At 38.4% G+C, this 26752-nt stretch overlaps 1 protein-coding gene across 1 annotated transcript; it reads right to left on the reverse strand.

The window, feature by feature from the left end:
* Positions 1-6359: 6359 nt before the first annotated feature.
* LOC111861656 (TBC1 domain family member 5) lies at positions 6360-26567 on the reverse strand. Its single transcript, XM_023846402.2, has 14 exons — positions 26235-26567; positions 26023-26143; positions 22417-22681; positions 21236-21406; positions 19281-19369; positions 18528-18578; positions 17914-18025; positions 16948-17081; positions 16650-16792; positions 14559-14665; positions 13779-13942; positions 12616-12736; positions 9348-9500; positions 6360-7539 (listed from the first exon to the last, which is right to left on the reverse strand). Exons 1-14 carry the CDS (start codon positions 26275-26277, stop codon positions 7210-7212), a joined length of 2004 nt encoding a protein of 667 aa, XP_023702170.1. The 5' UTR covers positions 26278-26567; the 3' UTR covers positions 6360-7209.
* Positions 26568-26752: the final 185 nt, after the last annotated feature.

Here is a 26752-nt window from a genome sequence, read left to right on the forward strand (position 1 = left end):
TATAGCATATGAACAAAGTTACAATTTTTCATTTGGCTTTCCAGAAGTATCAGCTTTGCTCTGAATGCCTTTATAAGTGCAAATAAATCACATACTAAGTTATTTTCACCCTGCAACTTTAAATTCAAATGGTTCATATGGTTCACCAGATCAGCAAAAAATGCTAATTTCCAAAGCCACTTGGTATCTGATAAAAGTGATTCGTGATGGGTTTTCTCGGTAAGAAATATATGAATTTCATTCCTGAGCTGAAAGAAGCGCGAAAGAACCTTTCCACAGCTAAGCCATCGAACTGCAGTATAATATGTCAGGTCAATAAGCCCGGAATCACATTTACCAGTACTCATTGGAAAATTAGTTCAGTTGGCGCATTTCTGCACAATTCTTTCGCAGACTGGATAAAATCACATTGCGGGCCGTAGTTTGGAGACCCTTGGACTAGACTATGGGCCAGACAGCAGGAATCATGACTTGATTCCTGGCTGGAACAAGAGATTATTTTTACCCAGCTTTCTGTCACATGGGTACTGGGGGGTTCTTTCAATGGGGTAAGGGGGTCATGGTGACTGACCACTCACCTCCATCTAATGCCAAAGTTAAAAAGCATAAAACCATACTATTTTTCAAACAGTGCTTTGGAAACTGAGTTGCTGCAGCACAACCATCACGTGGTATGAAGGAAGTGCTAGTACCAAAAGTTAGGTTAAGCTTGAGTTTTGTTTTTAAATTTGGGCTTTATTTTTTTAATTTGCCTCTAGTCATGAATAACCATGGCAGGCGAGTCTGTTTTAATCCAATTACAGAAGGGATGTGTTCATATTGTGAAAAATTGCAACATAGACCTTATTCTTCCATTGACTCCCATGCTAGAAGTGGAGGTGTATTCCTACACTTGATGTCCTGTTTCCAAACATTTTAAATAATCTAAAATAAGGTAGGAATAGCAATAGTGCTACCTGCCATATATTATGCAGTGTTACAAGCCCATATGATTAGAATATTTTAAAATAAAATTGGTTTTGGCTGAATTTGTTTTTCATTTCATCTTTAAAATTGTCTTAATATTATCACATTTTCTGTAATGTATAGTCATGTCTTATAATCTCCCTAAACCACTGTATATAACAAAGATCCTACTGTAATACTTAATCACTGTATTGGAAAATATCTCGCATCTGTATTATCATGTGATCATAATTACGTAATTTTAAATATAAGAAAGGACTGGTCCTATTTCAGCTTGGTATAAGGCAGAGTTCAGTCTGCGCCTAAACACCTTTTAAGATAGCACAGATGAAAATTTTCTGTTAAGAATCTCCTCTTCTTCACCCTTTGTGGCATCATCATTTATCAGTAGAGTTGCTGGGAGTGAAACTCTTAACATACAAGCTTTCATATAATACTGTACACCAAAGCACAGTTTTTGAAGTTCATTTTTTATTTAATATATAATTCTCTTTGTATGGGGGCACGCAGTAGTGTAGTTGGTTGAGACACTATGCTACAAGCCGGAAGGTCACGGAATCGAATCCTGATGAGGTCATTGGATTTTTTTCAATTTACCCAATCCTTCCAGCCACACTATGGCCCTGGGGTCGAGTCAGCCTCTAACAGAAATGAGTATCAGGAATATTCTTTGAATGTTCTTGGGGGTAAAGGGCAGCCAACGCGTAAGGCTGACAACCTTACCGCCATCTATGAGCTGATTGTCTAGAAAATGTGGGAACCTCAACATCGCACAACCCTATGGGCCTTCACACCTGTAACAAGGATGCCTTTACTTACTTTTTACTTTTTTTACTTTACTCTCTTTGTATGACATAACTTTCATTATATTTTAAGTTAGTAGTTTAGGTTAGGGTCACGCCATAGCTCAAGTGGTTAGTCACTGGCTTCCCACCACAGCAGCCTGGGTTCGATCCCGGGTCTGGTCAAGTGGGATTTATGGTGGACAAAGTGGTGCTGGGGCAAGTTTTCTCTCAGTACTTCGATTTCCCCTGCCAATCTTCATTCCACCAATTGCTCCAGTCACCCTCACCTATCATCTGGGGCTGGTACAATAGGCCAGAAGTGGCCGCAGTACAAGGGACTTAGTCCCACCCCATTAGCAATAAAAAAATAGTAGTTTAGGTTAACTGAAGGTTAGACCAACAAGGATACATATTAAATGTTAAATTCTAGTACTATATTTGACCATCTTTATAAGGTACGTCAGAATCAGTTATGGCCACTTCATGATTTACACAGTATTTGCATTCTTGAAAATGGGCATATAAATAGAAAAAGTAATTGGAACATAATTTTCCCATAAGAAATAAATTGTAGGGGTTAAGGGAAACACTGCCTCAGTTCTCATTCAAACATCGTTTTTCCTTTGTTGTATTTTATTTTCAACTGTGTTTACAATATTTTGCTAATTTGTTACTGATAAATAATACAGACATTGAAAAGCCTATCTCAACAAGACAGTTTTTAAATTAACATTTTGCATGTCCTAAGCTGAATGCTGCCTGAAGTGCCTTGCTGGTAGTGTCAGTACTAAGGAAGTGGGGGGGGGGGGTTACCGGGGAAAGGGGTCATCTGAGTCAGATGACCCAGTAGGCAATGGTGGAGAAGCAAGAAGTGAAATACTTCCTCATGTATGGGCAGCTGTTTAGCTTTAGAAATGCCTGAGGTTGAAGGTTCAGGTTCAAGTAGTTTAATGCTTTCCTTTTCAAACCATGTAATCTCCCTCCCCCCCAGCAAAGTCCACATAAATTAAAAAAAAATGTTAATATGACAGCCGCCTAATTCCAGAAGTGCATAAATAAAATCCATATAAATCGAGAAGCTGCTTTAATTTACATAGGAACTCTGAATTATCCCAAAATATATAGGAGATCATTCTAATCACAAAAAAATCAATGTGAACACAATTTTTTACATTTTAGGGTCTTCAGCCTTGTGCACTAACCAGTCAATAGGACACTGAAAAAATTCAGCTGTTAACCATATCCCATAATGGTAGGATTACCCTTGTGGGTTAAAGTACCTTATTTTTTGAAGAACATGACATCTGATCTACAGATTCACTGCAGTTTTGATATACATATAAAAAATGACTGGAATAGTGAAAACATTTCATACAGTACCTCACAGCTGTTAAAACTCCTTTATAGTGTCACTCTGTACCTACACAATACAGATGTTCAATTATGTCTCCTAATGATTAGTCTTGTACCTCAACAGGATTTCTCCTTTTCAGTATGCAGTTAAACTACAGGGGATGGACAAAAATATGGAAACATCTCATGAAATGCATGCCTGAATTGAAGTGTTTATTTTAGTGATGTTTGTAGGTCACGCTGTCCTATCTGCCCAACACCGCTACCTGTACAACCTCCGCAATACATTGCAAGCTTCATTTGTTGTCGAGACAGTGTTCTGTGCAATTTTTTGTGCATCACGTCAGAGCTAACAGAATTTGAACGCGGGCAAATTGTTGGGGCCCATATGGTGGGTGCTTCTGTAACCAAGGTAGCCGAGGTTTTTGGTGTTTCGCGAAGCACAGTATCCAAGATTATGACCACATACAGGAGGACTGAAAAAACTGCATCCGATAAACACCAGCGTGGACGGAAATCTGTGTTGAGTGATCGAGACAGACGAACATTGCGTAGGATTGTGACGAAAAATAAGAAGACTACAGCTGCAAAAGTGACTGCTGAACTGAATGTCATGCTCACAAACTCTGTCAGCACCAAAACAATGTGAAGGTAACTCCACAAGCAGGGTATTTCTGGACAAGCTGCAATTCCAAAGCCACTCATTAGTGATCAAAATGCCACTAAGAGGACAGTGTGGTGCCGAAGTCATGAAACCTGGACTATGGAGCAATGAAAGACGGTCATTTGGTCAGATGAGTCCACCTTCACATTGTTTCTGACATCTGGCCGAGTTTACATCTGAAGAACGCCATCCCAAGCTTACGTTCCAGATTGTTTGCTGCCAAGAGTGAAACATAGCAGGGGTTCAATCATGGTATGGGCAGCCATATCGTGGTATTCTGTCAGACCCGTCATTACCCTGAAAGGTCACGTCACTGCCAAGGACTATGTGACCATTTTGGGTGACCAGGTCCATCCCATGGTGCAAACTTTGTTCCCTAATTGTGATGCCATTTACCAAGACAATGCCTGTGTTCACATAGCTCACATCGTCCAGGACTGGTTTTCTGAGAACGAAGATGAAGTGTCACATCTGCCATGACCCCCACAATTGCCAGATATCAATATTATTGAGCCTTTGTGGTCTGTTTTGGATAGCAATCTGCGTGCGCGCTATCCACCTCCATCATCAATAACAGAATTTACAATGTTTTTCAGGAAGAATGGTACAAGATTCCCTTGCAAATCATACAGGACCTCTATTTATCCATTCCAAGGAGACTGCAAGCAGTTCTGCAAGCCAGAGGTTGTCCTACACCATATTAGTCACGGTGATGTGTTTCCATATTTTTGTCCATCCCCTGTATATACAGGGTGATTCACGAAGTTTTACCCCGGCTTATGGTACATATTCCTGGGGTTATTTCCTGCAAAATTTCCTTATAAACTTGTCGATTTTCAATAGTTACGGAGTAACAATAGATTTTCGAAACACATCATTGTGAATGCAGCGCTATGCTTCAGCATGCATCCATTCCAGTCATCTATGTCAGCAGATAAAGTAGACCGGTTTGAATGTTGCGCGTAGGTAGATAGGCAGAGCGGTTCATATGCGTGCGACGCATTGTGTTGACGTGCAGGGAGACATTTTTGAAAATCTTATGTAAATCCATTTGTCTTCTAAAGCACTACAGTTTAAAGGAAACAGATTGATAGAATGGTGTGATATGCAACCATTGGTATGTTTACAGAATGGGATGCTGAAAATAATGTAATTTTGTAACACAGAATCGACGAAAAATGTTGCACAATGCAAAATTAAGAAATTGAAAAAAAAATTGGTTTTAGAATGCTTCTTTCCTAAAACATTAACAATTTAAAAAGTGTTTGTATTGTAGTTCTAATTTGTTTTGACTGAAATTCGAAGAAAAAAAGATTTTTCGCCAGTTTTCAAATTACTGTATTTCTTTAATTATGAGTTGGATACCATTAGTATATTAACATTTTTTGTTCCAAATTACCTCAGGAATGCCCTCCCTAAGTGGGGGTAAAACTTCATGAATCACCCTGTATATTACATATGTATAACCCCATCTCTTTAATTAATCATGATGCTTAAATAAATATGGCCCAACAGATAATGGAGAGATTTTTATGATAATAGATAACCTTCATTCATCTGAAAGTTCAGATTTATGAAATGAAGATGAAAAGTTTCTTTTAGGGAAACTATGAAACTTCTAATACAGGGACTGTTAATACTGTAACATGGTAAATGAATGATAGTGTCTTTCACTCATGTGTCACGGATCACACTTAGGAAATTTAGGGAAACTTGTCCAGTTTTAGAATACTCTGACTTAAGTTTAAGGTGAACTGATGAGCAGTGGAGGCCCATGGACTTCAACGACTGCTGCAAACATTTTAATGTAAGTAATCACAAAATATAGTGCCTACTTGCAACAAGTGACAAGTGATTTTACTACCTTACTCTGCTATATATATATGCCACCCAATTACAAGAGAGAAACTGCCACAGTTAAATTGTAAGATGAATGTCTGAATATTTTGTTTCATTACTTTTAAACTTTGGTTTTGTAAGCCTACATAAGCCTCATTTTTCATAATGGGATTATTAATTATATAGTGTGTATGTGTATATGTGTGTGCATGCACATGTCTTTAAATTTTAGATGAATTTTCTTCAATGTGTGCACCTATTTTTAATTTCATAAAAATGTCAATAGGGCTCATGCCTCTATGTGATTAGTTATGATTAGACATAATTTTTCAGTCTGATATCTTAACATTTTCACATTAGTTCAGCAATTAATTTTCAAGTGGATTATGCCAATGCTAAGGTTGTTAGATGCTGGCTTCTCACTTTGGGGCCTTTGGTTCAATCCCAGATGACTTCATGTGAGTTTCACGGTGGACAAAGTGGTCCGAGATGCGCGTTTCCTCTGTTTTCCCCTTCCAAGCTTGGGATTCTCACATTTTCAGTTCATCTCAAACTGTGATCTAATTCATTAATTGCTGATTTCTCTAAGCTCTATAAAGCAATATTATTTGGAATGTTAATTAACAATAGTAACAAGACTTCTTGCTACAGGCTAAAAAAAGCACATAAAAATCTGGTCCTATATAAAGTTTGTAATGCAGCTTATGGAAGCATAATGTTACCACTTATTAAGCATTAAGATCAAGTGCATATCAGCATCTTACAGAAGTTCCACTGCTTTATTAACATGTACATTAATTAACAGCTCCTAAACAATGATCATATTAAAATGTGTTAGTGCAGTGAGGCTTGTTCCAGTGTAACTAACTCCATACAGCAGTCCTTGAGAAGCAAATAATCACTCAGCTGGTCAAGAAACTCCCCAGCTTTATGAAACCTGAATGTTGGTTACTGTTTTCACAAGAACATGTTCCATCCTAATTTTAGTGGGCAAAATTAGTTCAGAGTTAAATCAGATTTAGTAACATACTGCAATTCAATCATGACTGAGATAATGGTGAAATTGTGATTTGTTGCTTTTCAGAGCAAAAAAAGGGCCACTGGATGTAATAGGAAAACACAGCCTTAGAGATAAGTTAGGAAAGAACGTTATAACTGCAATTATTTTTACACTGCCTTTTGTGGGAGTCCCACAGTATTACATTATGAAAATAAACTTCCCCTCTTCCTTCTACACCTGACAGCATAAACTGTCTTAAATGATCCAATATTTTCCATAACATTTAAAGAAAACAGATTCAGTATATAATACATTACAAAGAATTCTTGAAATAGTATGAATATACAAAATTATTGGTTACCTCATATGATAAAGCTACTTCAATACAACAGATACAAACCTCTTAATACTTTTACAAAAGAAAAAGGCTATGAAGTAAATGACTGAAATGTCCAGTGCAATACCATACTTCAGATACAAATTCTTTATGAAAAAGCTGCAAATTATCAGTCTTGTATATGTGCATTACTAATGAAACTATTCTTTTCATAGTATTCATACATACATGCTTAAGAACTGAATAACACACCCTGCCAACTTGCCTAAGTGAGTGGAGGTTCTCTCTCAAGACTAAGCCCTGTACCTAATGGATCTTTGGAAGGTGCTCCCTGCACACATTCGCTGAGACCTTCTGTTCTGCTGAACACCTTCATGTCCACTTCACCTTTAGGTGGTACTACCACATCTTTTCGCTTTGCAGCAACCACCTTCTGCTTCTCTTGATTGTGACGTAAGGCAAGCTGAGTGGGCGGAGAAACAGCCCTCTGGAGTGCAACTGACTGTTTATCTATTCGAGTTTCTCCAGCTTCATATGCTGGCTCTACTTCTAGTGGCTGGGATATATGGTGGCGACTTCTCAGAAGTGAACACAGCTGGGGGGAAAGAAAAAAAAATTATAATTGAAATCGACTGGCAGAGGCATGAATATAAAACTGGTATTTATGCTCACAAGAAATTACTAAAGGAATAGCAGGAGTGTATTCTAAATATGGGCCAGTCACAGTAGCCAAGCGGTCTAAGGCATGAACTGTCTTCGCTCACTCGCAAGCCAGGATCGTGGATTCAAATACCACTCTGGGCATGGATGTTTAGTGTGCGTGTGCTCGTATGTACAGGTAGAGGCCTTGCAACGAGCTGATCACCCGCCCAAGGAGTCCTACCAAATGTTTAAGATCTAGTAAACAGAAGTGAAACAGAGAGTTTTATGGAGGTAGGCCAAGGCCCAAATTGGTCTGTAGCACCAAAGGAAAAAAAGAATTCTAAATATGGGAAAATCATGTTGACATTGTAACTTTCTTCAGTTTGCTCTCTTGTTGCCATGGATGTTAGTAGAGTGGGAGGGAGGAGTTACTGTGTTCACTTTCCTGATGATTTTAAAATTATTTGTATTTTAACAAACAACATTAAAACATATTTCTTTTAGCTTATTTTGGACTTCACCCATCGTCTGGTATGAAAAAGACAAAAAACCATGACGTTTTGGAGACTGGATCTGTCTCCATTTTCAGGTGGATAGGGAAGGATAAACCTACTCAGTTGGGCCCCTTAGAAAGAGCTAGTCTCAATCACTGGACCGACTAGCTCTTTCTAAGGGGCCCAACTGAGTAGGTTTATCCTTCCCTATCCACCTGAAGACGGAGACAGATCCAGTCTCCGAAACGTCGTGGTTTTTTGTCTTTTTGTCTTTTACATACCAGACGATGGGTGAAGTCCAAAATAAGCCAAAAGAAGTACAATATACACCATCGTCAGAATCCTTTCAAGTCTATCTAACATTAAACCATTCAGTTATATAGACAGTAGTAGACATGAGAAGGCAGGTAAATACAACTTACCTCTCGTAATCCATCCAGTACCTGCAGGGTTTCCACACTGGGAGTAGATGGAAAGCTGCGCTGCAATACAGCGTGGTACTGTGACAGCTTCATTCGGCAAAGTGTCATGACAGCATGCGCATGTTGCAGTTCTGCTCTGAGCAAAGCAGGATCCTGTCAACAATATATACTTGAGACCTAAGTTTCATATATCTGTGATTAGGCAGTTATGCAAATGGTCTCTTTCATTTATATTTCTTTAACTGTGGTTTATGCATCAATAAGTTCCATCTTTCTTGCCTACACAAGGACAAAAGAATGTTGATTTTTATATCCTGAAGAGTTTTTAAAATAATTACATCGCTAAAATATAATGTGAATTGTAATCTTACGGTCGTCGTAGTTTGCTTTCCATGCAATACGGACAATTCTTCTTAATGACGAGGCAGCATTACACAATTCATTAATTGCTACACCGTGGGCCTCTCTTAAAATCTTCTATACAAAGTAATATCAAATTTCCCTATTGTCTACGGAAACGCACACAAAGTATATCCAACGACTGATTCAATGTTTTTGAAAACATCATTAATATTTTATCTTGTTATAATATTTCCAATTTTTAATTTTTATATAATCTGAACTTTTGTATTTTTTACATAAGCATTTTTAAATTTGTACAATCAATAGTGTTATATCCATTTTATGATTGCAGTTAAATGGTANAGACGATGGGTGAAGTCCAAAATAAGCCAAAAGAAGTACAATATACACCATCGTCAGAATCCTTTCAAGTCTATCTAACATTAAACCATTCAGTTATATAGACAGTAGTAGACATGAGAAGGCAGGTAAATACAACTTACCTCTCGTAATCCATCCAGTACCTGCAGGGTTTCCACACTGGGAGTAGATGGAAAGCTGCGCTGCAATACAGCGTGGTACTGTGACAGCTTCATTCGGCAAAGTGTCATGACAGCATGCGCATGTTGCAGTTCTGCTCTGAGCAAAGCAGGATCCTGTCAACAATATATACTTGAGACCTAAGTTTCATATATCTGTGATTAGGCAGTTATGCAAATGGTCTCTTTCATTTATATTTCTTTAACTGTGGTTTATGCATCAATAAGTTCCATCTTTCTTGCCTACACAAGGACAAAAGAATGTTGATTTTTATATCCTGAAGAGTTTTTAAAATAATTACATCGCTAAAATATAATGTGAATTGTAATCTTACGGTCGTCGTAGTTTGCTTTCCATGCAATACGGACAATTCTTCTTAATGACGAGGCAGCATTACACAATTCATTAATTGCTACACCGTGGGCCTCTCTTAAAATCTTCTATACAAAGTAATATCAAATTTCCCTATTGTCTACGGAAACGCACACAAAGTATATCCAACGACTGATTCAATGTTTTTGAAAACATCATTAATATTTTATCTTGTTATAATATTTCCAATTTTTAATTTTTATATAATCTGAACTTTTGTATTTTTTACATAAGCATTTTTAAATTTGTACAATCAATAGTGTTATATCCATTTTATGATTGCAGTTAAATGGTACATTTCTGTTGATATGTATTTGCCTGATGATGGCTGATAGTGGCTGAAACATGTAGCAAAGCCACAGCTGAATGCTGACTTTGATGTTTTACTATTTGCTGTGTTGTGACGGTTCATTAAAGAGTTGCTTACGGTCATCGCTGTGCAATGGCCACACTGCTCCCTTCATAAGGCTGTTGAAGATGAACAGCCTAACGTTACATCCCCGTTCCTTTTATTTGCAGGCTGTTCTTGCAACATCTTCTTCTTTCATGTCCAGCTACTCCTCTTGCAGCGACTATCCTCCGTCCATTACATCCGCTCCCCTCTTAAGAGCAGCTCGTCTCAAGCGGTTTCCTGTTAACTTGCCAGAAGATCCAGTTGTATCACATTCACTCCTTCACTTTCTCCCATCACACATTCACTCTTGCTTGGGAGGCCAGTGCTTCTAATTGACCGGCTCCTCCTCTGTGCTCTGCTTCTTTTTCGTTTTGGAGGGAGTCGACCCCTCCATAGTGTCCAGTTTTTGGTGTTCGTATCTACTGGGATTCCATGCAGCACGTCTGCTTGTGCACTTGCACATGCCTCGAATTTTCCTTTCAGGATGAGTCCTTGTGTCGTCCTCTCACGTTAAATTCTTCTCGTACTTTCTTTGACACATCTTTATGCAGGCCTGTGCATGACTCCAACTGATCTCCCTGGAGTCTGAGTCTCTTGCGCTGTGTCACATTTGCACAGCTAGTCATCTTCTTGTCGGCCGCGACCAATCACTTCCTCCCAGGTCCACCAATTCACTGAGTAAGGTTCTTCTTCACGATGTCTCTCTTGTGTCATGCCACTGTTGCGCGACGGGGCATCCTTGTGTTGCTTCTCTTCTGTGGTCCACAATTTCTTTGGGTCCAAGATTTCCTGAAGATATTCCTCTTGAGCCATGCCACTGTTGCACGGCGGGACACCTTCCTGCAGGAGGCAGCCAACTTCATCTGGGATCCACAAATTCCTCGGGTTAGTTCCTTTGCTCTCCATGTCGCCCTGCAGCTTGCTTTTTGCCCCTATACCGCTTCTTCTGTCCTTTGACTGGTTTCACTACAGCATCTTCATTGGGGACTTCTCGTTGTTGGGCCACCTCAGGTTTCCTGTCCACTGAGGTCGGCTCTTTTTCTTCTAGATGGGCCTCCATCTCTTGGCAAGCCATCGTCTCTTTTCTGGTATCCGTTGTTTCTTCTTCAGGTTCTATGATCGGTATCACAATGGGGACCTCTTCTTGTTGTGCCGCCGCAGGTTTCGTATCCACTGATGCCGGCTTTTCTTCTTCTAGATGTGCCTCCATCGTTTCTCGGCAGGCTATCATCTCTTCCTCTATCTCGGGTTTAAATGCGGACACCATCTCCTTGTGGCAGGCGTCCATCATTTTCATTATCATTTCCTTCCGTTCTCTTCGCTCGGCCTGTCTGTCAGCCTCCAATCTGGCCAGCAATTCCTTGTGGCCGATCTCCACCTTTTCTTGATAGGCGTCTAATTTTGCCTCTGCCTTCGCCTGGTTGGCATCTAATTTTGCTAGCATGATGTCTGCTTTTACTTGGTTAGCCCTCATCTCTTTCAGCAGGAGTTCCATCATCTGCTATGAGTCCATTTTGTGGCAGTAAAATACTTGATGCACGATAATTAGTTTGTGGCGTGTTTAAGTTCATAAACCACTTCTGACACCAGTGTAATGTGTTTTGCTACTGAAGACGCTGTTCGGATTGTTAACTGGTTTATTTAACAACCTACAAATCGTAACTACAAGTCCTTATAACACTGTTACGGGTTTACACACTTAACAACCCTACACAATAATCTCTTCAGTAGTCTTCACGTATTTATAACGCGGAGCTATACAAGTCTCTCTTAATTACACACTCGCAATATAACTGTACTACAGCGCACTCTTGAAGTCACACAATAAGTCTTCACTTGCTGACTTCTCAGTTATCGCACACTATCACATAAAATCTTCTAACCATGCCTTCGGGTCTTCTTTCCGCGACTGCTGCTATATTTCAACTGTCTTCGGTGGCTGCTACATTTTAACTTAACTCTCTCTTGTCGAAGCTGGGCTTTTATAACCTTGGCGGTTGCTATGCAATGAACCTTCCGTTGTCATGCTACGCTTCGAACAATTCATTACATTTCATCTCCTAGGAAATGCGTTTGTTTGCCCCAGGCAACGACCCACTGTTATTGCACTGTCGCTGTGGGGATTCTCCGTGTATTCGTCGTAACTGTGGAGACTCATTATAGGCTGTTAACTTCCTATTGTGGCCGTTGCGCAGCGATGACCGTAAGATAGCATGTTACATTATTAATGTCTGACATGGTAACATCCAAGTATCTTGCTCACTTGGGTTACCAGTTTAAAATATATTAGTTTGCATGAGAGAACTACAATGGTTCTGGCTCTAATACTAGAATTACAGCTCTTGTAAACAGGTTAGGACAGATCTCAGATAGAAAGAAAAAAAACATGGAAAGAAATAGAAAGTAGGAGTAACTTTGGAAGGCATAGCATCTTCTCATCTTACAGTTACGAGATGATCACATACATCAAGTGTATATCCATCAACAACAGTGCCATCAATATCGTTCCTCCCACCAGTTGTTCCACCTGTCTGGGTATGTTTACCACCTAGCCAACCATCTGACTTTTTTGAAAGCTTCTTCAACCTAGAAATCATAAGAAAATTCAAAACAGTTTACAAAGTTCAGCTTTGCATCAATTGCAGGATGCAACGACTAAAATGTGGTTATAGTCAAAATGAAAAACCCAAACCATTTTTATTTATAAATGGACTGATTTTAGTAACTCCTGGGTAATAACTGAAGTTATACAGTATTAAATGATGTTGGAATAAATATGTTGGGGCACGCAGTAGCATAGTTGGTTGAGGGGCTATGCTACAAACCGGAAGGTCACGGGTTCAAGTCCCGATGAGGTCATTGGACTTTTTTCAATTAACCTAATCCTTCCAGCCGCACTATGGCCCTGGGGTCGACTCAGCCTCCAACAGAAATGAGTACCACGAATTAATTAAATAATTTTTCTGGGGAGTAAAGCACGGCTGACGTGTAAGACTGACAACCTTACTACCATCTTTGAGCCGATTGTCTAGATAATGTGGGACCCACAATGTCTCACAACCCTATGGGCCTTCACAGCCTCTTGCAAGGATAGCTTTACTTTCTTGGGGGGGGGTAAATATGTTGAGGGTGTGGAGTGGATTCATGTGCCTCACAACTGGGTCTGATGACAGACTCCTGTGAACACAGTAATGAACCTTCATGCTCCATAAAAAAGGTGGGGAATTAGAAATTCCCACCTAGACCAGCTGAGTGACTATTAGTTTCTCAAAAAAGGACCCTACTCCATGGAATTACTTAATTACTTTTGATGTATGTGAACTGCAGGTTGCAAGGGATGACCATTTTACAGCATTTTCCTGGAATCTGCCTGAAGAAGGCAGTGCCTTGTGAAGCCTCTCACATGACTGTTCATTCTGACTGTGATTCAAAGAAGTCACCTGTGGTCATGCCATTTTGTGGGTATAAGAAACCATAAAAATTCCCATAATTGTTATTTGTACTTGGAAAACAGTGTCAAAATAGGTACTGTTATAACAAAAATATGAAATTACAGATGCTGTTACAACTTCAGCTTCACACTAATGTGGATCCAAACAAGAGTATGACTGCATTCTCACACAACTACCTGCCAGAGATGGAAGCTGCTTGTGAGGTTTGTGGCACCTTCTTAGAAAGCTCCTTGTCTGCTGTGGCAGTATGTTGTCCAGGAGCACGGTTCAGATCTGCCCTGCCACCAACTGTCACCACAGGCAGATTTGGGAAGGATGTCATTGCAGGTAAGCAATGTTTCTGTAAACAATGGTTCTTGGCTTAGCATGAAATCAATCCATTCTACTGTAAAGAAGCATGGAGAGAAAGACAATGCTGCAGTAACATCTAGCTCACCAAGAAACCACTGTATTCAGTGTCATAGCGGCTACTAACACAAGCAATCTTCTTTGAGAAGATAAAAAGACACTGAAAATAAATTAAAATCCATTTAAGTTCAGTATATTTTCAGTCATGCCATTAAATCTGTTTTACTGGTTGAAATTTTCAAATTATACATTTCATCAGTACTGAGTTAAAGTATAAATTGAACACAACTTATTCTCAATTCTAGACATAAATTTTTCAACATCATGTTTAACAATGAAATAATTTTTTCTATGTAGCAGGTTTACCTGCCCAACATAACACTATCAATAGAGTTATCATTCTCAAGTTCAAGAACGTCTTTTGTACACTGCAACCTTAGTTCTTTAAAAGTATACACATACTGAGGATTCTAAAATAAACATAAATTTTTTCTTCAGAGCATTTGATTGAGAAGCAATTTATGACTGGAAAGACTGAAATACCAGTACAGGTGGAAAGTATATCTAAGTGTGTACATTTAAATTTCTTATGAAACATCTGTATCTACCTGTGGATCCCTGAGAAAGAGAGCATGTTCAATAATGTAAGAAATATCCACAGCTCCAGGATATCGCATGAGGTAGGTCATACAAGTTGTATAGTCCCCACTCAGCACTGAAAAATATACACCAAATATAAAGTGTGACAAACAAAAGGACATTATTTTACTTAAAAACTCAAGATACGTTTTCTCATGCTATCTAAAAGAAACATGGAAATGTGCTGCAAGAATCAGTTTTACTTGTATATTAACTTCTGAATTGAAATGTTTTCTTGTGCTTTCTGTTATCAGTCCCACTGTTCTCATGAGCATCATAATCATCTTCGTCACCATCTTACATTTCCACTGTTATAGGCTGCAGTTCACTTTCATTCTTTTCTAATTTCTCAGATTTTATCCACTTACCTGTCATAATGATCATCAGTAACTTACTGAAAATTAGGGGCACTGAAGTTTCTACCATTAAATGGAGGTGTGACCCATATGCAAGTTAACTATTATAATCTCTTGAATGATTTATGCCCACAGTTTGTATCAAAACTTCCCACACTTTGCACATTTGTTTCCTTAAGACTGCACTGAACTAACAAAACTGTTTGTTTATTATAATAATTATGTTCATCTGTTAACCAAAAAAAAATCTATCAGAAATGTCCATCCTTAACCTGATTTTTCCTTAATATCAATATAATAACACTGCTTCAGTCTTCAAAACAGATCTTTGTATTTTGGCCTCTTAATTAACATGAAAGTTACATGCTGCAAGAAACAAACACAGAATTATTTTTACTTGTTACACCTCAGGGGGAGGGGGTTAGAACTTATAATTACTTTCGTCGGTTATTACTCTTTGGCTAACATCTACGTTGCACTCGGCTGCCGTCGGCTGTCTTAGCTAGGGAAGCCCGGGATCGGTGGAGGACAGGATGGTTACTAACGGGTGAATCAGAACTCCCCGCGTACATTTTCCTATATGTACACTGTCTATTTACAATATTAAATACATTAAGAAAAAGGCCTGCTCTTATCTGTTAACATGACACTTCTTGCTAAACTCATTCTACCGTCTTAGTTTGTGAAGGGGAGGTGCTCTGAAACTGCGCTCCTATCATCGTCTGCTACTGTACATTCATTCCTACCCTGTTCTACCCTGACTCTCACTTGGTTCACTGGATACTGCCTCATTATCTCACAATAACACTTGTATTAACAATAACCTTTAACAGCATGGCGTATATGAGCAAAGAGACTTACTTGCAATACATATGTAGATCACTGCCGTCATCCACCCTCTTATGGTATACATGTCGCCGAGAGCCTCCGGCTGACAACCGAATATTCTGTTTTAGAACCTGATTCAAATCCCCCGAAGTTCCCTAATTTATCGTTTTCTTTCGCTGATTCGGCTTTGACGACAGGGGGTAGGTGACTCCCCCTCAGTGCCCTCAATCCTCATAATAACCTCCTCATTGGCTCTCATGGGTGGTTGTGGGCAGACCCCTTGCGTCTTATTGCTGCGTAAGCAGTCTCTCACGAGTAAATCCAGTGTACGAGTGAGGTAAGCTATTGCTCTGCGATTACAGAGACCTGCTGTGCAGTCACATTCTTAACCTAATTACCAGTCCTGGTGTTTACGATTTACGGCAATAGCTGCGAAACTCTTTTCGCAAGTCTCTAGCTTTTCGATAATAGAATACCCTCTTCAATCTCAAATTTGGGCTATAACATTACTCATTAAATTCAGATCCTACCAATAAAAGAATGTTGCATTAAATATCTTTTCAATTATTTACAGTGAATTGTTCTTATTACCATTAAAGCCATATTCTAAAGACAACACGATGTCATGTCACATATCATTTGTATTATTCACTGCCATGCCAGTAAATAGTAATTGCTTTATGCACTGAACAGTTTCACAGAAAAAAAAACAGTGGTTTTATGCACTATAGAATTAATTATGGTCACCAAGAATGAGATGAGAAACAGAGAAAACAGGAGAAACAAAAGAATTCTGTATATAAGATTTCAAGTTCCTTTCTCAAGAGACACTAGCAATAAAAAGTTTTCATATTGTTATATAATGGCAGAACTCACATTGACACCTGATGGCTATAAGCATTGCCACTACTATATAGTTGACCAGCTCAAAGTTTTCACCTTCTGCAAAGATGGCATCCCATAGTACCAGCAAGTCTTGCAAGGGAAATTCCCTCCCAAACAAAAGACGGAGCCAACGTCTGTAAGAAAGCAAGTTATTTCAGCATCATATACTGAAACACTAAATGTAGTAGTATAAAATAAAATATTCATTGACATTTATATCACTGTGTTACTAGGTTCATGAGTGTGTATTTTATACATTTATACTTTATATGTAGTTGAATGCACTCACATTCCAAACAGAGGAAGAGGGATGTCTAACTGCTGCAGATGTTCATATAGCTGTTTGTCAGCACGGACCAAAATCTGATTTCTAATCCAGTTTAGCTGTGTGACCACTTTATTCTCCAACTGATTTCCAGAACCCTAGAACACATGCATATTGCTACTAATCCAGTTTAACTGTGTGACCACTTTATTCTCCAACTGATTTCCAGAACCCTAGATGCATATTGCTACTTTACAAGCTACTCGACCCAGTTCTTTCCCGGTATTTAAATTTGGTAATACTACATTTTATTATGTTAAGAGAAACACAGAGATAATTAGCCCCATGGAGCAAGTTCTTCTTGAGACAGTAGCAGTTTTCAACAAACCAAGGAATTTCATGCCCTTTATGAGGTCAAGGTTAAATACCATGTTCACCCCAAGCTGGCTGATGTAACACTAATGCTGTAAACTTTATTTGTGAGGTACCAGGTTCAAATCTTGGGTTGGGATGCCATCTACCCTGACTGAGGTTTCTCTGTGGTTTTCCTCAGCCCCTGCAGGCAAACACCAGGATAGTACCTCAGGCTACAACCACTTCCTCCCAAATCATTTTCAGTTCCTTATTTACCACCATCCCACAATCAGTGCTATGCAATCATGAGACCCTAACAATATAAAATAAGACAAAAAAAAAATCCATACCCCCAGTTTAAAACTTGTGTCTCTCTCCAGGCAATTTGGGGAGGGAACTTCAAATGCAACAATGTGACACTGGCAATAACAGTTACTGTTGTATGCAGTAACACAACTGACAATAAAGTCCCTCTGATGAATGTAGCTGAGGCCCCAATCGCATAGGATTTGAAGTATTTATCACTTGCCCTGAAAAGAAACTCCATTGTATCTATGAGATGTATGTACACACAAGATGTCAGAACATGGGTTCCAATTAATTTCTGAAACTAGTAATAAATATTGTAAAACTTACATTTCCTTGTGGAGACTGCAGGTTCACTGGAAAGTAGCCAGTAGGAGTCGGTGTGACATCATTGATCCGATAACAGGACTCAATCCCACTCATGATTCTGGAAAATATCGTGCTGCAGAACAAGAGAAAAAATTTGAGTACTTTCAGATTTTCATCCACTGAATGATTTACTTAAATTGTTTCACCACAGATCATAACTCTCACTTAAAATGATTTATTTGGAGAAAGAAACAGCTCTAAGACTTTAAGTTTAATACAAAATTATTTTTCCAGTTGTTCACACTGAAATTTTCTATTAAAGAAATTCATCCACAGAATGACTTAACTTTATGAAAGGATTCCATAGTGCACAATTTGTGAACACTGCTTTAAACCACGTTGCACATAGAGACTTGCTAGTGTGTATGCTTTTAGATTATTAGATTATTAGCTTTTGCTGTTCACAGAGTCCCAACAAAAGTTCCAGATCACCAATAATCCATTTGTATTATATTCATTACCTCTCCAAGGTCTCGCTTTGCATACAGACTGTATCATTAATACTCAAGGTATAAAAACATTAACAGCATAGAATTTTCCTTAAATTCTAATGATCTGAGAATTCTGTAACTTACTATGCATCTTCTTCAAGAAATGCTGGGTCAAGAACTTCCATAATCACATCACTGAAATATTAAGCAAAATTATAAAATGGAAATCCAGCACATCATTCAACAAATTCTAAAAACACTTACTGACACATCTGCTCATTTGTAGCACAGTAGATAAACATTAATGTTTGTTAACACATTCATAATTCATAAACCGTAACTGAGTAAAGCTATCCCTGTACCAGGCCGTGAAGGCCCATGGGATTGTGAAATGTTGAGAGTCCCACATTATTTAGACAAGCGGCTCAAAGATGGCGGTAAGGTTGTCAGCTTTACGTACCGGCTGTGTTTTACTCCCCAGGAAAATTATTTAATTAACTCCTGGTACTCATTTCTGTTAGATGCTGAGTCGACCCCAGGGCCACAGTGTGGCTAGAAGGATTAGGTCAACTGAAAAAAATCCAGTGACCTCATTGGGACTTGAACCCGCGACCTTCCGGCTTGTAGCATTGCCCCTTAACCAACTATGCTACCGCGTGCCCCAATTCATAAACTATATTAAATATAAATACATAAGCACTGTTCTTCATCCACTAACATTAAATTTATTTTCAGAATTGATACTGCAAACAGCTGATTCTCATGAAGATAAGAAAATGGAAACTTAAGAAGCTTCCTTATTTTACATTTCAATAAGGACTTTCAGTAAGACAACTGTAAGATTAGGCTAGAGTGTGTACTTATATTTTCACTTGTACGTCATTCCAACTAAATCACCTGACTGCTGTTTGCTCTCGAGTGTGTAGCAACGCTTGGTGATCACAATGCAGCACAAACAACAATGGGGCGAGGATTTCATGCATTCCCTGTAAACAGAATCAGTAGATGTCACAACAGTGCACATGGTAACTGAGTTGCATGTTAGTCAGGTGAGAAGACTGTTTCTCAGTTTCAAGTGACACTATCCAGAAAACATGCACCCAGCGGATTTCTGGATTTTGGGATTCTAGGTCCCTTGGACAGTATCCAGAAAACTTGCACCCAGAGGATTTCTGGATTTGGGGATTTTCTGGGTCCCTTGGCATAAAAATTATAACACATGTAAATTCAACAAAAAAACGTTTATTAACATTTGCTTTACCTAAAAAGTGCTTGAAGCATAAGAATGAGAGCCAGAATTATCACTTATGTCAGCAGAACACTCTTTAATCTTTTAAACATGTCTTGTCAATTAACTGTTCCATGCAATTATGCTTTCTTTTCGCAAAACCTCTTGTATTTTCTACACCCACATAATGTGGGTGCTTGTTCTCAAGGGGGGGGGGCAAAACTTTCCAGAATAACTTTACTTCATATCAATGATCTTACACCTATCAACATTTAATTTTTAAACAGATACAACTATACATTCCTCAACTTATTTAAACACTTCTGTTCTGAGGCTTGAGGAGCAGGTATCAAATCAGTGGATGGCTGCACAATGACTAAAAGTTGTTTCGACATACTGAGCCATCGCATTTCATGCAAGGGATATGTTCCTGAAGACCTCACATAATTCGAAATAAGTTTTCTCATAAGGGGATTTGGGATTCACAATATTTCAAACTTTGCACATAAAGAGATACTGGGTTTTCAGACTTTGTCCACTGTCCGGATTCTAAATAACTAAGAAAAAACGTTTCAGAAACTGGATCTGTTTCCTTCCTCACCTGAGGAAACGTTTTTTCTTAGTGATTTAGAATCTGGATGATGGACGTCTGAAAACCCAGTGTCTCTGTGTGTTATACACCATCGTCAGAACCCTATACTATCTATTTGCTAGTTTTAATATTTTATACTGCACTAGTTAAAATTTGCATAAAATGCAACTGCAATGTATTTGAATATCAAGCTGTATAAGGAATTGACCTTGGGAAGCATGCTTTAGGGTCATTCCAAAAGTAATGCAAAGTAAAATGTTGTGCCAATTATTAAGCTACTGACGTTTTATCCCATCAATGATTTCCTTGATTTTCTTGAAAGCTGCTATTTCAAATCAGCATACACATTTTTGTGCTGATGACTGCATAAAGTAAATATATTCAAAAGCACTATTTGATACTTATCCTTCAACTGATGCAAGAGATTAAGTCTAGTGATTATTAATATGCTCCCATTTGCAGCTACATAAGTGTCACTTGTCTTCTGAGATACAAATAATTGCTGATAAGCTGGCGATTTTTGTAACTATCATTCCCTCAGTGATCAGACTAATTTGTATTCAGGGTGGAAACATAAAAGTAACAGCAAAAATGAAAATTATGGCTTGGTAAACTACTAAATCATTAAATAGCTCCAGATGTTATACAGACAAAATGTTAACACTAGTGCCAGACAAAGTCTATCATCTCATTGTCAGTGGTTTGCCATTCACGGTCTAAAAGCTTAACTATATGAGCACTGTACTTCTTTTTAAGAATAATTCTCACAAAAAATCAAATTGCCATCTGCACAATAACTATGATCTTAACATTAGCAATCGTAACCTGTAATTACTGTTATGTTAAAACATGGTATATACTCAGCACTAAGCACTTCTGAAACTGACTTTTGCTGAGATTTACTTCACTTATGTTATATGAGGGACTCCGAAGATGAAAGCGAAGAAATCTCAACTTCCTACTTAATCTGCAGTATAGCATTCTATTTCATAAGCAAACCCTTTTTATTTGATTTTGGTATTTCATTCTGACCTGTCGATAGCACATTGCAGGATTCTCACGAGCATAGCAGAATAAGATGTTGACCATTGCATTTTGTATCATCTCCTTCCTGAAGAAGTCTACTCCTGGAAAGGTCCTTACCACATCCTGCTTTATAAGAGACCGCAGCTCCTTGTCACAGAAGTACTGATGCCATATGCTCTGAAGTTAAAAAATCAGTACTGTATTTCTTCATAGACAAGAGGTGATTCTGAAGAAAACAGTCTTCTGGGATTTGGCACCGTGTATATGTGGTGTTAACCGACGTTTCGGAGGAACGTATCGCCCCCATCTTCAGGGTAGAAGAAAAAATATAAGAATTCTGCAAGCGGTAAAGCAGTCTGCTTTACCGTTTCTCACGGTGTTGTCGCTTACAGAATTCTTATATTTTTTCTTCTACCCTGAAGATGGGGGCGATACGTTCCTCCGAAACGTCGGTTAACACCACATATACACGGTGCCAAATCCCAGAAGACTGTTTTCTTCATAGTCACCGCCGTGAAAGCCTCAAATCTTACAAGAAGTGATTCAGTGCATACTCACAAGAACAGAAAACTGTATACTACTAAATCAAAGTTATGCAGCATTACACACCTATGGCATGTGGATGGTGACTCCTTTACATTCAAAAGCAAAAGTTCTAAAGTTACTCTGTATGTCCATAAGAATGCAAAACAAAGGCTAGAGGACAAAAGAGTGCATTACCATATGTGAGTGGTAAAAGGCTGTAGTAATGCAGTAATGCAATCAGTGAGAAGCACAAACAGTTGCAGGTCCCATATAAACTTATTAGGATGGAAATTTCATGGCAATTACAGGCAAGAAGAGTATCTTATTTTTATGCAAAGGTATTTATAGGTGGTGACAGAATTTCAGTGCTTAAAATGTGTTTTCACTGAACTGAACTTTCATACATTACTAGGAATCACTGGCTTATTGTGAAATATTGTTACTGTGCTGAAAACCCTCCATTCTCTATAGCAGTTGAGATTTCCCTACAAGTTGCTAACTTTCATGCTTACTCACCTACTAGTATATATTTTGTTTCTCAGCTGACGACATTAATTTGTGGAAGTTCCTATTATCATTTTGTTTATTAATTTTACCCATTAATGTAAGAGCAGTTCTTTATTTCTTAATACATCAGGCCACTACAACACATCAAGACTTACTTCAGTTTTCTGGGACAGAGGATTGTCTTCAGGCTGACTCCTGTCCCATGGATCAAGAGATAGTTCTTTGAGAACTCTTGCATAATGCTGACGTTGTTGTCGAAGCTGGCTAAGCCACTGACTTGTATCAGGAGACAAAACTGCCAAAAGAGAACGCCAACATACACTGCGAAAGCGTGATGCTCTAAGATTTCCCAGAATAGCACGACGACGAAGTTCGCCAAGTTCTGGATCATCTCTCCTGTATAATTGGGCCCACTCTTCCCTGAATAAAAAATGCACAGTATTCATCAAGAAAAGGCCTCACTCAGTACCACTGGCAGCACTCAGTAAGACAATGCTATGGACAAATGAGATCCACAGAACTATTGCTACCCAGAAGAATCCTGCATCATGAAGTTCCAGTATTGATTTGTACCTGACAAAAGGCTATAACTGTTAACAGTATTATATAAGAACAACAGTGATAAAATTGCTGTGCAGGTGCAAATTTATTACAGTAATTGGAATCATTTGAATATGTTAACAATATACTACAACAGAAGTATTAAAGTACTATAAAATCACAAAATTCTTTATAGGCTTTCCAAATAGACATCAAAATGAAGTATAATCACCAAATGCTGATGAACTCACAGTTAACTTTCTTTTGTGGGGATGTCTTAACGTTGTGTGTGTCTTTGTCATTACTCCTAGGACAACCCACTTCTTCGAACAGTTTGTTGGCCCTGAAAAGGACCGTGGCTGCTGAGATGATTGACCGGTGAGGTAGCGCGGCGCGCGCCGGTAAGGAGAAAGGCTTGCTGCGGTGAAAGGCTAGTGGAAAGGCTGGTTGCGGTGAAAGGCTTGGCGAAAGGCTAGTGGAAAGGCTAGTCGTTGAGCGCGGTCGTAGGAGTCGTGAGGCAGTGGCTACGCCAGAGGTCCAGTGAGTCGGACCGTAACACGACCACCGGCGAGTCCAGGCGCTGTGCCCCAGTGAGTCGGGTGTGAGAGCGCTGGAGGGCCGAGGCAGCCGTGCCCGGCGCAGCCTGCCGATGCCTCCGAAGACCGAGCGCTGGCGACGAAGCCTGCTGGCTGAAGTTGCTTGATGCGGCTAGCTCGTAGACTGATGATGAACTGAATGGAACTGCATAACTCGACTCTGGGGTCGCTCCTTTTTATACGCTGGTCGGTGGGGCGGAGCCAAACTCGAAAGTGAGGAGCAAGAATTGATTGGCTAGCGCGCGTAATGGTGTAGACGCGGGCTAGCGCCGAGCGTAGTATAAATGCGATCGTTTGAAGCAATCTGATTGGTTAGCGCGCGTGATGGTGAAAAGTGATGTGAAGAGCGAGCGTTGCAGAAATGCGTGATAATGTGGGATGTTCCCACACTTTAACTGTCATAAAATTACTGCATATCTTACTGTAAGGGTATCATTAATAGTCTTCTTGATCATCTTAATATGCATTCTAACATTACAGTTTTTAAATATCTCATCAAGCTTTCCTATGCTGGACATAAATTCAGGAAAATTCCTTATACAGGAAAGGGTGTATTTGTTCCACTTAAGAGTGTTAATAAAGGTAAAAAATAAAATAATGCATATACTGAAGCAATATATGAGAATCTTTCTAACCTTAGATTTATCTTGAATTTTAGTGCCTACAATTAAAATGGCAGAAGCGAGAAAATAAGTAATGGTGATTATTGATATTTCTTTGTTTTGTAATAAACATGTGAAATATACGTAGTATGGCAGTAAAGCAAATCAGAGTTTGATTATCTTAATTCAAGAGATAAAAACAAGTGTTTATAAAGTAACAACTTAAGTTTACTGCATAGCAACTTGCTCACTGAATAAGTGGCACAGTTTTCCTTAAATGACGAGATACAACTGCTCTCTAAATTTTCCCACAGATTCAAGGTCTTCATTCCTACTGACAAAACAATGATCAGAATGTTCTTAATTTACAAATTTAATGAACTGCCAAACCTTGTAGCTGAACTATTTTATATTCCAATTAGTAACACCCACATAGAAAGAATTTGTTTCCACAGTGGGAAATACATAGTGTGAGAGAAATGAAATGACAGCATTAATAAAGGCAGAGATCTGTGTGAAGGATAAATTTGACATGACTTGCCAAGAATTGTATAAATTTATTAGTAAGCCTGAGCAAGTTCCATTACTTGAAAGGTCATCAAATAATAGCACATACGCTTGGAATTAAAATCTAACTACACATTATCAGAACCGAAGATGACTATTCACTCATGGAGCTGAGCCCTTCTCGAGACGCCGCCAATTGTGCAGTTACTCAAGAACCTCCGGGTATTTTATGGAATATATGATATAACTCCGTCCTAAATGCAAATTATATTCATAGGTCTTTTGTTTTGTTCCTCTCTATACACTATATGTTTCGGCCCCAAACGGCCATCATCAGGTGTATACACTCACGTATCTGTTACACTGCACTTATTTATAACATTTAAAATTTAAAAACATCGGTCTTCCTGATTAGCACTTACAAAATCTTCGGTTCTAATTTGAAATCCTTTAAACATTTTTTCTCTAAACTTTAAATTTTAAAAATGTCAGGGTTACTCGCCCTATACAATACTAGAAACAAGATGAAGCCACTGCAGCACTATAGACATCGGGTGAGTAACCCTGACATTTTTAAAATTTAAAGTTTAGAGAAAAAATTTTTAAAGGATTTCAAATTAGAACCGAAGATTTTACAAGTGCTAATCAGGAAGACCTATGTTTCTAAATTTTAAATGTTATAAATAAGTACAGTGTAACAGATACGTGAGTGTATACACCTGATGATGGCCATTTGGGGCCGAAACATGTAGTGTATAGAGAGGAACAAAACGAAAGACCTATAAACATAATTTGCACTTAGGATGGAGTTATATCATATATCGTATAAAGTGCAACAGGATGCTTAAATATAATATTTTATGGATCCCGAAAGTTGAGTATCATGTTAACGAGAGCCTTCCACTGGTCTCTATCCAGATCAATCCAATCCATACCATCCATTTTAATACTGTCCACCCACCTACATCTTGGTCTTCCTAGTGGTCTCATTCCTTCTGGCCTTCCCACCAATATCTTATATGCATTCTGCTTCGCCCCCATTCGTGCTACATGCCCTGCCCATCTCATCCTTGACTTGATCATTGTAATTATCCTTGGCAAAGTGTACAAGTTATCAAGCTCCTCATATGCAGTTTCCTCCAAGATGACTATTATAGTAATCTTAATTTGAAACAGCAACAGAAATTATATCTGATGAATGCATGGAAATATAAGTAGGTAATGGTATAAAACATTCATTAAAGTAAGACAGACAAAGGCCTCACAAATCTTTATTATTACTGTGCCTTAAGAAAACCATCGAAAATTAATTTCCTGTGATTTATAATTTTGTTATTCATTGGTAGATAAAATAAATCGTATAATTTGTTTTAAATATTAAAAAACGGTTATATTTAACCTTCCCAGTCCTTCGCCTTCGGAATATCTCCGAGGCTGAAGAACTCATGGTCACGACTTTAGCTGTTCGCATAATTCCTGAAGTACATTAGCAGCATGGAAGAATGCTGATTCTTACTCGTATTTCTGAACTGAAGCGCTCTTTTCAGATGAATCACAAGATGTCTCTTCTGGTGTAGATATTGAGCTCCTCTCCGTGGTATCTTCTTCCTCTGTCAGTGATCGTAATCCCGGCTGATCTATGAATTTAAAAGTATTCATTTCATTACAAGGACTTACTTTACACGGCAACCGGCAATTAGACCTTTCCTCCGTGGGCTTAATTTTTACCTGATAAACTACATTCCCGTTTTTCTTCTTCTTCATTCATCATTCTTGCAGTCAACCGCTCAAATTGACTCTGTCAAATACAAGCTTCACATGTTGGAATCAATGTTTGTTTTTGGTGGTACATTAACATAATCCTTTACATCACCACGCTATCTTATATCCACGTTTCAATCAGCTGACTATTCACAACTTTTCTACAAATACTTTAACTGGGAATGTTGGTGTAACTGATACCTGTTGAGATCAATGTAGTTATATGTACTATATGATAAATGCAATTTGTTCCGTTTTATAGTCGTTATTTTATTCTTCTGCGTTTGTATTTATTACTCCATTAAACGTCAATTTACTGTATATATACATATACAGTAAATATATCAAATATATATATATATATATATATATATATATATATATATATATACATATATATATATACAGGCTTGCTGTTTTATATGTCTTTATGTTCTAATAATGTTGCAGTTAACAATTGGTCTGAATGGGATGGCAACCATGAT

The sequence above is a fragment of the Cryptotermes secundus genome, unplaced genomic scaffold (genome assembly GCF_002891405.2).
Source record: "Cryptotermes secundus unplaced genomic scaffold, Csec_1.0 scaffold43, whole genome shotgun sequence".
NCBI lineage: Eukaryota > Metazoa > Arthropoda > Insecta > Blattodea > Kalotermitidae > Cryptotermes > Cryptotermes secundus.

Excerpts from the sequence above, each read along its gene's own strand:
- LOC111861656 (XM_023846402.2), bottom strand. The coding sequence starts at position 26,277 with ATGATGAATGAAGAAGAAGAAAAACGGGAATGTAGTTTATCAG. Across the intron at positions 18,026-18,527 it reads TTTCTTGAAGAAGATGCATA|CACGATATTTTCCAGAATCA; the intron begins GTAAGTTACAGA and ends CTTGTTCTGCAG. Across the intron at positions 9,501-12,615 it reads TTGATGGATATACACTTGAT|GATCCTGCTTTGCTCAGAGC; the intron begins GTATGTGATCAT and ends TATTGTTGACAG.